Source organism: Aquarana catesbeiana, linkage group LG10 (genome assembly GCF_042186555.1).
Source record: "Aquarana catesbeiana isolate 2022-GZ linkage group LG10, ASM4218655v1, whole genome shotgun sequence".
Taxonomy (NCBI): domain Eukaryota; kingdom Metazoa; phylum Chordata; class Amphibia; order Anura; family Ranidae; genus Aquarana; species Aquarana catesbeiana.
The window spans coordinates 217505161-217520471 of record NC_133333.1 but is presented as its reverse complement, the minus strand read 5'-3'; the positions used below and the strand labels follow the sequence as shown (position 1 = coordinate 217520471).

The 15311-nt window shown below is 43.7% G+C and overlaps 1 protein-coding gene across 1 annotated transcript in view; it reads right to left on the bottom strand.

Moving 5' to 3' along the window:
• Positions 1–186: 186 nt before the first annotated feature.
• The window catches only part of ADAMTS8 (ADAM metallopeptidase with thrombospondin type 1 motif 8), a 66668-nt gene continuing 51543 nt past the window's right edge, over positions 187–15311 (bottom strand). Inside the window, exon 9 of the mRNA XM_073603309.1 lies at positions 187–9807. Within this exon, the coding sequence (XP_073459410.1) occupies positions 9072–9807 (736 nt within the window). The 3' untranslated portion in view covers positions 187–9071. The remainder of the gene's footprint in view (positions 9808–15311) is intronic.

The following is a 15311-nucleotide window of genomic DNA, read 5'->3' as shown; positions in this document are numbered from 1 at the left end:
AGTACGATATAATACAATTTTTACAAAAATGTGAGGGGTGTACTCACTTTTGTGAGATACTGTATAATGTTCTGGAGATTTTAAGTAACTTTATAGCCAAAGATTGTACATGTGTGCAAAAAATGAAAAAATTGTTCTAGAGCAGAAGTGGTAAGTGATAAAAAAAGCCATGATGCAGCAGCCATAGATTTTTCTACAAAATTAGAGTTTTATTGAAATATGTTACATTATTTATCTAAAACAAATAGCATTGTTACAGACACTTGGAGGATGAATACATTCTAGACTTCTATATCACCTCATCATTCAGTGGTGACCACTGAGTAACGCAGACTTTACTATCAGAAGAAAGGCAGCCAGTGGGATTAAGATGTATCACATTTATTGGCAGAAAAAACTCCATCTTTGATGCAGAGCTGATTATCAGATCCAAATACTTTATTGGTAGAGCTCAAGTTTTCCCTGAGCTGCCTCCTTAGCTTTTCTAGAACAAATTTGCTCCAACAAGTTGAAAGTCGTCATCACACATCTACTACTGCAGAAAATGGGCTTCTCACGTTTTCTTTGTCATAAAAATTAGGGCACCTGTCATCGGCACACTTAATATCTGCTTAGCATTTGGAAATTTCCTGGCTTTCTTCATAGCTGAGCAGCCAAATATCTCAGAAACATTTCAGAGGAACGTCACACAAAGTGTGGGTTGTTTTTTAGTAGAAATAAGACTTACCATGTGAATGCAGCATCATTCCCCTGCCTGCACCGCTGTTTGCTCAGTTCTCTGTGAGCAGAAAGCTTCTGGCTGTCAGTCACCAGCTATCTGCTCTGCGCTCACTGAAGAACTGTGCTGTGGAGGGGGCAGGAGCTGCTGTCTCAGGCTCTCCGCTGGTCGCTGAGAGGCTGAGCCAGGTGCCTGTCCAGGCTCCTGACCATATGGTCACAATCTTTCCCAACCTGGACCAGATCTGTGACGTCAGCCGACAGCGGGCTGAAGCCTGCTGTCAGCTGAAAACTGGTCATAGGAGTGCAGAAGAAACTGCACTCCTGTGATGCATAGGAGAAGTACAGCCGAATGAGCTTAGGCTGTACATCTCTTTTAAGGCTGGCCTTGCAATCTGATTGTACAATTTCCTTTAGACCTACCAATAACTTTGTCATTGGTGTGCCATCCTGACTGATTACAAATGAGTTTGATTGTTTATGTAGAGCATTTACTACATAGTTTTGGTAGATATAAAGCAGCATGTAGAGCAATTATAATATCAGATTGTGGCTGGGTATACACAGGTTTTTATATAGAGTTTTTGAATAGGTTATTAGTGTGCATCTCTACATCCCAGTGAGTGCACTAAGCACCGGTCGTCGTTAATGGCTGGCCTAGTACTCACAAGCAAACGGTGGAAGTGTCTAAGTTGTGTCTCTCCTAGGCTTATTAAATTAGCTGCAGCGTTCCCTTCCCATCAACTTCATGAAGTTGAAGAGGCAATACATATATACATCTAAACATCAATTCACCTCTTTACCACAAATGTAAGTTTCTGGTAACTGTTAAAAGAGAAGTATAGCCAAAGCTTTTTTGGTCATACTTCCCTTGTGGATCACAGAAGTGCACTTGAGTTCTACTGTGACCCAGAATCAGCGGACAGTGGGCTAAAGTCCAACAACACAGTCACCACTCTCTGCTCAGAGCAAACTGGGAACTGAGTGATCAGCGGTCATGTGATCACTCAGTTCTGGGGCTTAGAGCCAGCGGGAGACAGCTGTAGCATCACACTGATGAGTATGTTATTTTTTTAAATGACTCCAAACTTGTCCTTTAAGTGCATTGTAAGACTTTGATCTTTGAGTAAATTATTTACATTTATTTCACAGCTGTCCCCTCTCTTTTTTTTCTGTAAAATGTGTAACTGAAGATCCAAGGGGGAATGGACTGTGGAGCATGGTTTGGATAAGATTTGTTTGGCTGGTGGCCCCGAGTTTTGATTCTTCACTATTTAGTAAACTATTAGAGCAGGATCCAAAGTCGGTGACACATGGTGGGTGTTGTAAAGCTATCTGCACCTCGTTTAGACTTGCTTTCACAGCACCTGGCAGGGGAAAGTCACCCGGCACCTTTTCCATTCCGCCTTTGAGGTGTCATGTGGCCAGATGTTGACAGCCTCAAAAGAAACTGTGCCCAGCAGTCAATAAGGCACCATGGCACACTTTGCAAGCTATACATTCTTCAGAACACAGAAACCAGTACCTAATATCGCAAGGCTAGTTGGCTTTGTTTACCCCCTGAGACAAAGGCTCCCTGTCATCACCTCTGGTTGTCCTTCCTTTAGAAGTGAATGTATAGTAGTTACTGATTTGCATGTTATTTTCATGTTAAAGATGCCTGAAAAAAAAATCCCAGTTCCTTTCTGACACTAAAAAAATCTAAGTGGATGTCTGGAAAACACTACAGCCATCTGATAAGGGTTTCATGGAACATGGGGTAAAAATGACACCCGCTTATAAGGTGTCTGAATGTGAAGGCTTTGTAATGAGCGACTCCTATAGCCTGACCCCTAGTGTCAGTACATCTGCTCTGAACACACTGCCTTACACGTGTATTCCCATATTTGGCAACCTGTTTGGAAATTTGCACAGAAGTGCCACATGTTTTCCAGCTGTTGTCCATGGGAACAGAGGAACCACCCCAGGAACACTTATCTAATATTAACTATTGCACCAGAAGAAAGATCTGTTATATCTGTAAAGGTAGTGTAGGACCTAAAATGCTTTCAGCTAAACCACAAGGACACTGGAGTGCCATACTTAATGTTCCATTCTATAGATTCATTCTTTTTTTTTAAATTCTTATAATGATAAATGCAGAAGCTGTATACGGCACAAACCGTCTTCCTGAAGGAAAATGCTTCCTTTGTGCTCTAGATACAATTAATTACAACATTATTCAAAGCAAACTGTGTCATCTGTTTTTTTTAAAAAGCAAACAATTTGATTTGTGACAAAGTGATTTGTCTTACGATACAGCACAGCAAGGGTCACACTGTAACTGTAATGCATACTTGGCAAAGAAGAGATCAAGATTCTTGCACAACAAATCTATTTTAGTGTTCCCAGTAAATTCACAACAGCAGCCTTTAAATGTGAGGTACTGTAAGGGAGCTGCGCAGAGAAGCCATCTGCCGCCAATCAAATTGTCTGCCCACTGTTCTCCTGTAGAAAGTAAACACATTATGAGAAATATAAAAAGGAAAGCACTGCTTCTGCTCAGGGCACCCTTAGTGGATTGACCCTCTACCAGACCAACATACCGATTAGGCTCTCAGGTAGCGGGTGAACACATTATCAGTGCTGTCCCCAGGGTAACACACGATCCACCCAGTGTTGGTTAAAAAGGGGACAGATATGAATTGGCCCACCAGGAGAGGGAGCCTTGCAATTAACAGTGTTAGAGTTGTGAGGCCGTAAAAGAACTCATACTTCTAATGCCCTGTACACGCGATAGGATTTTCCGACGGAAAATGTGTGATAGGACCTTGTTGTCGGAAATTCCGACCGTGTGTGGGCTCCATCACACATTTTCCATAGGAATTTCTGACACACAAAGTTTGAGAGCTTGCTATAAAATTTTCCGACAACAAAATCCGTTGTCGGAAATTCCGATCATGTGTATACAAATCCGACGCACAAAGTGCCACGCATGCTCAGAATAAATTAAGAGACAAAAGTTATTGGCTGCTGCCCCGTTTATAGTCCCGACGTACTTATTTTATGTCACCGCGTTCAGAATGATCGGATTTTCCGACAACTTTGTGTGACCGTGTGTATGCAAGACAAGTTTGAGCCAACATCCGTCGGAAAAAATCCATGGATTTTGTTGTCGGAATGTCCGATCAATGTCCGACCGTGTGTACAGGGCATAAGACCTCTGGTGCTCCAGAAGGGCAGGAGATCCTTTTATTTGCTTTTTTTTAGTTTGAGCTGCTTTTGTGACCTTAAAGCAAATCTCCAGTACAAAAAAAAACAAAACTTTTTGGGGATACAGCACCCAACAAATAACTTACCTCTAATTAAGTAGTCCATATGTCCTTCTGGCTGCCGGTTACTGTAAAAATTCACTCTTTGGTGATGCCAGATTAGTCATCGTCCACCCTCCTCTTCATCTCCCCTTGTCTATTTACAGAATGCAAGGCATTCTGTGTATAGACGAGGGGAAAGAAAGGGTGGATGAATGACAGGATCTCCCTTTGTTAATTTAAAAAACACCTGGCAAAATCTGCAACAGGGAAAACAGACCACAATACAATTCTGAAAGATGTTCTAGTATTTCCCCCACTTAACCTAAAAAAAAGCACTTCTACTTTTGTCTGTGTTGCTGTTGGAGAGATTCCCCCTTATTTCCTGTCTCCTTGGGACAACCTTTGTGAAGGATTTTCTTCAACAGAGTCTCCAACAGCAGTAAAATGTTCAAATCCTTATTCACTCTATCCAGAACTCAAACAGAAAAAAAAGATGTGGCTACAGATGCACTTTAAATATGCTTGGTCATGTTTTAAAATATATCTAGTGTTATGTTTGAATATTATCTATTCTCAGCCCTGCTCAAAAAGCTACTATGATGCCAAAGTCTTTAGGTCTAATGGTTGTGATGTTTCCCAAAACATTAAAAAATATATCCAGTATAATGTTTAAATCTTATCTATTCTCAGTCCTGTTCACGTAGCTAAAACAATGCTAAAGTTTTTAGGTCTACTGGTTGTGATGTTTCCCAAAATGCCATATGTTAGTCAGGCATCCTCATGAAATGCAAGTAAAGATAACCCCCCCCCCCTTTTTTTTTTTACAAAAATGCCCCCCCCCATTTCAAGTTATCTTTACTCTCAGCCAGCTAAAACAGTCCTATATTCAATGTGGTGAAAGTATTGGAAATACCACATATAATCCAGGAACTGGGGGCAGAAATCAATTTTGTTGTCATCTTTTTCGTGCCAGATTTCAAATGAATAATGATAAAAATTCTTGCCAAGCTGTTATTTCTATGATGCTGTTTTCCTTGAATTTGACCTGCTTAAAAGTCACAATAAATATCAGTAGATATAAATGCCAGGGAATTGGAAGAGCTCTTAGGAGAGGCTACATATTTAGTAAGAAAGAAGAGAGCAAAAACAGCTTCAACAAGAAACAGTCGTTTTGTATATGAAGCAGCTGCTCCTGTCTTCTCTCTGCTGGCCTCAGGAGTCACTGGCAAACATCCCACATGGACCATTTAGCAATAAAATGGCTTGCAGGAATATCGAATAATAACATGAACAGGTGCAGGTTTGTGGCTTGGCCTTGCAACTCATATTAGAAAACATCTATTTTTCTTACCCCCCAGCTAGCAGACACCTGAATCTTCCCTACCCTTGGTCTTCCAGAAGATACAGAAGGTACAGAGCAGGTGTCGGCAACTCATAGCACACAATGCTGTTTGTCCTGGCACCTGCTGCCATTGGCTGTAATTGACAGTTGATCTGAGGCCTGAAGTGTAGACATGTGCACACTGAAATATTTCGTTTCGGAATTTCGTTTTCGTCCGAAAAATAAATTTATTTAGTTACTCCCGAAATTCCTTTTTATTTATTTCGTTTTTCGTCAAAAATTGCATTCGTCCGAAAATCCAAATTAAGGTCGAATCTGTCATTGAAGGCTTATGGTGTCTGTCGAATGTTCAAAGAATATTCGATGGAGCAGCTAAACTGTACGACGCCGTTTAGTTTACCTGCTCCGTCAAATCTTCTTAGAACTTTCAACAGACACCATAAGCCAAAGTACGTGTGTACTTAGTTCTAGCTATTTTACTGCTCCTCCTCTTTGGTTACAATCAGCCAATAACATTCATCATCATCATTATTTTTATTTATCTTTTCTCCCCTACGTCGAATCTTTTCTCCCCTACGTCGAATCTTTCTCCCCTACGTTGAATCTTTTCTCTCTACGTCGAATCTTTTCTCTCTATGTAGAATAATCTTGGACTAATAGAGTTAAGGTTGGGCACATTCGACCACAGGTTTGATGGACACAGATTGTTATTGTCATCATCGTGTCGAATCTCCTATCTATATCGAACTGTTGTAGCAACAAAAACGAAAATAAAGCATTTGTTTATGTTGGATCTTTTGTTTTTTGGATTCTGCACTTTCGTTATCGTTTGTTAAAACGATAACGAAAATACCTGAAATTCGGACGAAAATGCATTCGGACGAAAACGAATGCACATGTCTACTGAAGTGCATGCATTGGAGTTACACCTGTTTTATGCATCAGTTAGTACATTTTTGCACACAGAGTTGTACTGCTAATAGAAAGTTAAACTTAATCATTATTATATAATAATTTATGAACTGAACTTGCTATCAGCAGGACAACTATTGAAACCGAACTAATGCCGCGTACACATGATCAGGATTTTGGTCGGAAAAAGATATGATGGCTTTTCCGATGGGATTCCGCTCAAGCTTGCCTTGCATACACACGGTCACACAAAAGTTAGCTGAACTTTTAACCGTCAAGAACGCGGTGACAACAACACTACGACAAGCCAAGAAAATGAAGTTCAATGCTTCCGAGCATGCGTTGAATTGTTTCAGAGCATGCGTAGGAATTTTGCGCGTCGGAATTGCTACAGACGATCGCATTTTCGGATAGGAAAAATTAAGAACATGCTCTCAATCTTTTGCTGGCTGGAATTCGGCCAGCAAAAGTCCGATGGAGCATACACACGGTCGCATTTTCCAACCCAAAGCTCTCATCGGTCTTTTGCTGGCCGAATTTCCGATCATGTGTACATGGCATAAGACTACAAAGCACTGTCGTTTACTGGCACGTCGGTTGTCTAACGCTTGTGAACAGGATACTTAAAGCTTAACTCCAGCTTTGCAATCACTTTAAATAGAACTATTTTCTGTACTAATATATGTGGCCGCTGTTGGCGTTGTATAAATTATATGTAGCATCAGATACATACAATATACAGCGCTGTGTTCCAGCAGCAGAATTGGGACTTTCTGTCCCTTTCCTGGAACAAAATTGAGTCGGGCTGAGCACTGCTCAGCCATTCACAGAAAGTATTTTTATGATTGAATACAAAGCTTCCTCTGAGGTAGAGAGGTGGGCAGATGATGTCACTATCTCCACCCCAGACATTCAGAGGAAGCCTTGTTTTCATTATTAAAATACAAGGCTTCCTGTGAATGGTTGAGCAGTGTTCAGCCCATCTTGATTTTGTTGCAGGAACAGGATGGAAAGTCCACGTACCGCTGCTAAAAACAGAACACTACTAGGTACCTCATCCTGCATACAGCGTATACAGTGCTGATAGTGGCCGCATGTATTAGTAAAGATAATAGTTAGTTTGGGACAACTTAAAGTGGAACTATACTTCACCTTGGCTCCAGTGATGCAATGTCCTGGAGCTACCCTCTGGCCGCTGACATCTTCGAGTGTCAGGATTCTGGGTATCGAATGTCAGACACTTTCATTGGCTGGGCGGGGATGACGTCTCTCCCATGCATGCTTGAGAGTTCCATCGGCTTCAGCAGGGGCCATTTTGCAAGGGTGGACAGGCAGGTAGGTCATTTTAATGCAGAAGCGACAAAGCGTGTCTCTTCTGCATTAATAATCCTGCCTGTTTGCCCATTTTTATTTATGACCTAAAGTTCCACTTTAAGGTGGGCCTGGGGCAGCTTAAAGTGATAGCAATCCTGGAGATTCAGGATTTGTTGATTATATAAAATGACAATGACACCTTTAGTAGAACTTTTGATGTTAGCAAGTGGCAGAGCATCCTGTACAGCATAAGCATTTTACTGCCAAACTTTATGTGTTGTATCGATGTTTTCTTTAATGCCGTTGTTGCTGCAGTCTGTATATAGGCATTATTTAGGTTTGCCCAGAAATACACTATATGGCCAAAAGTCCATGTACCCCGACCAGAACATCCACTGTAAATTAACTTGTTGGGCACTACTTTCCAAAATCATGGACATGTATAAGGAGATTCCCCTTTGCAGATAAAACATTCTCCAGTCTCCTGAGAAGGGATTTCATGAGATTTTATAGTGTGTATGGAGGAAATTGTGCCATTCATCAAAACGTGCATTTGTGAAGTCAGGTACCGATGTTGGATGTGAAGACTTGGCTCACAATCTGCATTCTAGTTCATCCCAAAGCTGTCCAGTAGGGTAGAGATCAGGCTCTGTGCAGGTCATTCAAGTTCCTTCACACCAAACTAGTGAAACCATGTCTAAATGGAGCTGGCTTTGTGCATGGGGCACAGTTATGCTGAAACAGAAAAATGCTTTCCTCCAAACTGTTGTCACAAGGTTAAATGCCTTTCCAAATCTGTTGTCACAAGGCTAAAAGCACAAAATTGTGCAAAATGTATCCTGAACTAATTTGGAAGGGCACCCACATACATTTGGCCATAGAGCGTATGTGTATAACCAGAAAACAGCATTTCCATCCATTCTGGTACTATTCCATAACTCAAACAATGCCCAACATGTTTGGGATAAATAAATGCTTATATGAAAGTTCATGGTGTATGATGAAACAGCAAGTTTACAAAACACATTTCCCTTCTATGGCACTAGCCTGGAGGAAAAGTACACTGAAATAATTATGCAACATGGTTTCAACATGCTGCAACACAAAGTATGACCTTCTTGCAGAAGAAAGTACATGAAGAGCAATAGCTAACTCTTCTGTGCTTTCCTGGAAAAGGCGTTGATAGACATAGAACATGGAGCTGATACAAAAGGTTACATATTCTCTAGTGAGGTAGATTTCTATCCTGAAACACAAAACGTGTCTCCGTTCTGTAGTTAGTCTTTAAGGCAGAGCAATATCCGCTCTTGTCATATAGTGCACAGTTGCTCTCATTGCTGCTGGCAGACCCTGTATTACAGTTTCACAAAGAGCACAGCTTTAGATCACACATCAAAGTCTTTTATTCCGATTGATCCAAGTCATCCATCTCTACCAGCAGCAATGGGGCTAATGTTTGTAGCTGCCAGGATTTTATCCACCCTGAAAGGTCCTCAGCATTCCTCCAACTTACAAGGAGTCACAGACGCTGCAGGAAGTTTCTTTGGGTCACATTTATCATTTTCTATCTCTTTTCCTGTATAGTCCATACAGGATATCCTCTGTGTCCTCATTCCTTCTCCGCAGCTTTGAGAGCAATGTGACCAGCCGTTTGCTCTCCACATGGGGCAGGGTAAGTCCCCACAAGCCTGAATGTTCTCAGGTTTGAGCTCTGGTGGACATTGACCTGAGCCCCCTCCTTCCTTGTTTCGACATTCCACTGTTCTTCTCTTCCACCCAGAACCACAACTCTTGGAGCATGGAGACCAATCTCCAAAAACCCACTGAGCAGTTAGTAGAGGTCTGAGTGAGTGATGAGATACCTTATCCTTGGCTTTTTGTCGTTCATACGGCAAGTTCTTAGGCACAAAAAATGTATATTTGATTTTGGGTGGGACTTTCTCACTAGCTACTCGAAGGATTTGTATTGTCAGAGGCTCAGGGAGAGGATGGAAGCTCTGAAGCCTCTCTATGCGGGTGTTGGATCCACTGTATAATAAAACTGTTCCCCTTAAATGGACATCCTGTTCAATTGAGGAAACTAATAAATCCCCATTCAGAAGATAGCTCCCATCAGCTCTCTTGATTGCCAGGTAGTTCCCATCATAAACGATGCCACGGGGACTGCGCTGCTTCACGTCAATATTTGTGGCTCCCGCTGGAATGGTGACAACATCTGAATATCCATACCTGGTTCAAGATAAAAAGTATTTATTAATACATTCCAGACAATGGTCTCTATGTATGCCTATCACAGTGCTGTTTACTACTTGTACAACAGCCTTAAAGTGACCCTGTTGCAATTTTTAAGCCTCAATACCAGGGCCATTGATATTTGTTTTGTTTTTTTGGGGTGGTTCAATTTTGGGAGCTTTGTGAAAAATAATTAGGCTGCGTTCAGAAAATGATGGGTATGGCAAAATTAAGCTATCAATGGAAGGGGCATAAAACTCAAGTCTACTTGCTGTGCATGTATGGTAACATATGGCACTGTTCTGGTACCTAGTAACATATTCTTTAATTACTGTGCCACAAGCAAGAGTCTAACAGGGGCAGCAGTAGTGTATTTAGGTTTTGTGCTGCCCTAGGCCTGACTAAACTAGTGCACCCCCTAATTTATATATGACCCACCCCTTCCTGTCAAGGCCACACCCCTTGCTGTTTAAGACCCTCCCTGACATTTTTGAGTGGGGACACTAGTTCTGAGGGCCTGGGGGGGGGGGGGGGCAATGGATTCCCTTAATTTACATAGATTTACTCTCACTTCCTGTTTGGCTATGGGGCAGGAAGTGAAGGGAAATTTCTGCAATGGGACAGGGATGGTAAAAAATAAACTGACAGGGGCTATAACCCTCCCTTATTCTATCCAAAATGAAAAAAAAAAAAGTGTTGCCAATAGTTCTACTTTAAGCACAAATTTCTGATAATTTTATGGAGAGGACTAAGAAGATATAACCATGCCAATGGTGCAGCAAAAAACATATAGCACAGTGAGGAAAGTTTGTGGTCCAGGATGATAGGACAGTCAAAATTAGAAGCGTCCCCCCCACACACACACACACACACACAGTTGCGGAATGCCGGCAGCCCGCATACCGGAAGCAGTGTGGCCGCTTTATGGGGGGCGCTAGACTAATTTGCCTCTCAGCCCAGTCTGCCCCATAAGACTGGCACTACACTAACAGTGACTAACAGGGACTCTTTTCGTGCTGCCCCTGTAAAGTGCTGCCCTAGGATACAGCATTGAGGGGCAGGAGTGTGTAATGCACAAAATGTAGGGGTCGGTGTCTTTAATGCATAACACACAAATCAGTAGAGAGAGTACAACATATATTACCTTCCTCCTCAAGCCAAAATCCCCCTAGTTCAGACTCCCCCCACTACTAAAGATCCCCTCACCCCAGTACAGTTCTAGTGATCAGAGAAGAGTTAGGCAGCACAGGCACTGGGAAACCTGAGTATTTAGTACAATCTTTACACTGACCACATGCCTAATACCATCATTCAATAAGCAATCGTTTTTAATGATAGAATGTAAAATAGTGATTTTCAATGTAATTATAATTTGTCGAGGCAGAAAATCCAATCACATGTCACCAAATACATTTTTTGTGTTTAATTATCAATTCTTAAGCTTAAGATTTTTTTGAACTGATAAAATCTATGATTAAAGATTTATTGGTAAATATATAACTGGATTAACACTGAGAACTCCAACACTGCTAATGTCAGTAAGTCAAGTCTGGGGGGAGGCCTGGGCTTTCTTGGAAAAGCTGCAGATGAGAGGTTATGCTCTTCTAGAAGTATCATACTTGCATCAAATGAGGCTTATACTGGGTAGAGACGCAGCTTTAACTCATAATATGTTATATGCAGCGTCTGAACCCTGCTCCTACATTCTGCTGTCAATTTAAGTGAAACCAAGAGAAGGAAATAGCTTGCAGATGTGAGTACATCAATATCTTTCTTGGTCATTAAGTCTACATATTGTATCAGTGAGTATATAGCAGGTTTATGCAGGCTTTTGTAGAACTGGTCATTCTGTTGGACCAGAAGTTAGCAGGCTAATAAAAAATTGACAATTCAACACAGAATGCCTCCAGCATATTAGCACTTGTCACTCTACAAAATGTACCACCTCATGTACCACCATACAGAGTGTTGCTAACAGTGGCGGCTGGTGCTCAAAATTTTTGGGGGGGCGCAAACAAACTGAAAAATTCTGAAAAAAAAAACATCAATCGCAGCCACTGTCATCAAAATACAGCCACTGTGTCATTAAAAACGCAGCCACTGTGTCATCAAAAACGCAGCCACTGTGTCATCAAAAACACATTCACTGTGTCATCAAAAACGCATTCACTGTGTCATCAAAAACGCATTCACTGTGTCATCAAAAACGCAGCCACTGTGTCATAAAAAACGCATTCACTGTGTCATCAAAAACGCAGCCACTGTGTCATAAAAAACGCAGCCACTGTGTCATCAAAAATGCATCCACTGTGTCATAAAAAACGCATTCACTGTGTCATCAAAAACGCATTCACTGTGTCATCAAAAACGCATTCACTGTGTCATCAAAAACGCATCCACTGTGTCATAAAAAACGCATCCACTGTGTCATAAAAAACGCATCCACTGTGTCCACTGATCCCAGAAACCATGATTGTCTCCTTAATAGCAGCCAGCATCTCTTTGAACAAGGGGGAAGGGGGGCAAGTTATCAAAGAAAGATGATCACAGTGATTTGGGGGGCTGGGAGAGGATGCTTTATGTGCTAGGGGCCACTTTGGGAGCAGAGAGGATTTGTGCTGGGGGGGGGGTCTAATTTTATATTCAACCCCCCTTCTAGCACAAATCCTCTCTGCTCCCAAAGTGGCCCCTAGCACATAAAGCATCCTCTCCCAGCCCCCCAAATCACTGTATCTTTCTGTGATAACTTGCCCCTCACGTCCTGTGTATGTGTCCATTCTCCTCCCCTCCCCCTCTGTCTGTGTATAGGTGTCTTCAGTAGACTCGTGTGTAGTGAGACAGGAGGGGGGGGGGGGTGGAATGGGGAAGAGAGGGACAGATACATGCAGCTGTGCTGTGCTGGAGCTCACCCTGCTTGCCAGACAGCAACCCATCCCTCATATGGCTCTTACCTTCCTCCTGCAGCTCCGCTCAGCCGAAGAACGGAGCTGCCGACATCACTTCCGGCTCTCGTCTTCTTCACGAAAGCCGGAAGTGACCTCAAGATTTGAAAAGCAATGCTCCCGCCCATAGAATCACACTGATTCTACGAGCGGAAGCTAATCGGCGTTTTCGTTTGCGCCACAAGGCGGGTTAAAAGCCCGCAAATGAAGCGCCGCGTCTGCAATCTCGTGATTGCATTGACGTGGCGCTTCCCATAGTGCACTGGCGTCCGGCGCCACAGTGCACTTTGTTAAAGGACTTTTTTTTTTTTTTTTTTTTGTTCTTAAAGGGGCCGTTTAACCACTTGCCGACCGCCTAACGTATATATACGTCGGCAGAATGGCACGGGCAGGCAGAATCACGTACCCGGTGCCATCGGCGGTCGGCATCTGACTGGGAGCGTCGGGAGGCGAGGGGGAGACCATCCGATCGTGGCCCCCCCCTCGCGATCGCTCCCAGCCAATGGGAATCCTCCTCTGCCTGTGTGTAGTTTCACACAGGCAGAGGATGTGATGTCATCTCTCCTCGGTCTGGCAGTTTCCGTCCAGCGCCGAGGAGAGAAGACATGTAAGTCCACACAACACAAACACACACAGTAGAACATGCCAGGCATACTTTACACCCCCGATCCCCCCCCGATCGCCCCCCGATCCCCCCCCAATCACCCCCCCCCTGTCACAAACTGACATTAGCAGTATTTTTTTTTTTTTTTCTGATTACTGCATAGTGTCAGTTTGTGACAGTTACAGTGTTAGGGCAGTGAGTATTACCCCCCTTTAGGTCTAGGATACCCCCCTAACCCCCCCTAATAAAGTTTTAACCCCTTGATCACCCCCTGTCACCAGTGTCACTAAGCGATCATTTTTCTGATCGCTGTATTAGTGTCGCTGGTGACGCTAGTTAGTGAGGTAAATATTTAGGTTCGCCGTCAGCGTTTTATAGCGACAGGGACCCCCATATACTATCTAATAAAGGTGACGCTGGTTAGTTCGTTTATTTTGTATAGTGTCAGGGCACCCGCCGTTTATTACCGAATAAAGGTTTAGCCCCCTGATCGCCCGGCAGTGATATGCGTCGCCCCAGGCAGCGTCAGATTAGCGCCAGTACCGCTAACACCCACGCACGCAGCATACGCCTCCCTTAGTGGTATAGTATCTGTACGGATCAATATCTGATCCGATCAGATCTATACTAGCGTCCCCAGCAGTTTAGGGTTCCCGAAAACGCAGTGTTAGCGGGATCAGCCCAGATACCCGCTAGCACCTGCGTTTTGCCCCTCTGCCCGGCCCACCCAAGTGCAGTATCGATCGATCACTGTCACTTACAAAACACTAAACGCATAACTGCAGCGTTCACAGAGTCAGGCCTGATCCCTGCGATCGCTAACAGTTTTTTTGGTAGCGTTTTGGTGAACTGGCAAGCACCAGCCCCAGGCAGCGTCAGATTAGCGCCAGTACCGCTAACACCCACGCACGCACCGTACACCTCCCTTAGTGGTATAGTATCTGAACGCATCAATATCTGATCTGATCAGATCTATACTAGCGTCCCCAGCAGTTTAGGGTTCCCACAAACGCAGTGTTAGCGGGATCAGCCCAGATACCTGCTAGCACCTGCGTTTTGCCCCTCCGCCCGGCCCAGCCCAGCCCACCCAAGTGCAGTATCGATCGATCACTGACACTTACAAAACACTAAACGCATAACTGCAGCGTTCGCAGAGTCAGGCCTGATTCCTGCGATCGCTAACAGTTTTTCTGGTAGCGTTTTGGTGAACTGGCAAGCACCAGCCCCAGGCAGCGTCAGGTTAGCGCCAGTACCGCTAACACCCACGCACGCAGCATACGCCTCCCTTAGTGGTATAGTATCTGATCGGATCAATATCTGATCCGATCAGATCTATACTAGCGTCCCCAGCAGTTTAGGGTTCCCACAAACGCAGTGTTAGCGGGATCAGCCCAGATACCTGCTAGCACCTGTGTTTTGCCCCTCCGCCCGGCCCAGCCCAGCCCACCCAAGTGCAGTATCGATCGATCACTGTCACTTACAAAACACTAAACACATAACTGCAGCGTTCGCAGAGTCAGGCCTGATCCTTGCGATCGCTAACAGTTTTTTTGGTAGCGTTTTGGTGAACTGGCAAGCACCAGCGGCCTAGTACACCCCGGTCGTAGTCAAACCAGCACTGCAGTAACACTTGGTGACGTGGCGAGTCCCATAAGTGCAGTTCAAGCTGGTGAGGTGGCAAGCACAAGTAGTGTCCCGCTGCCACCAAGAAGACGAACACAGGCCCGTCGTGCCCATAGTGCCCTTCCTGCTGCATTCGCCAATCCTAATTGGGAACCCACCACTTCTGCAGCGCCCGTACTTCCCCCATTCACATCCCCAATCAAATGCAGTCGGCTGCATGAGAGGCATTTTCTTTATGTCCTCCCGAGTACCCCTACCCAACGAACCCCCCCAAAAAAGATGTCGTGTCTGCAGCAAGCGCGGATATAGACGTGACACCCGCTATTATTGTC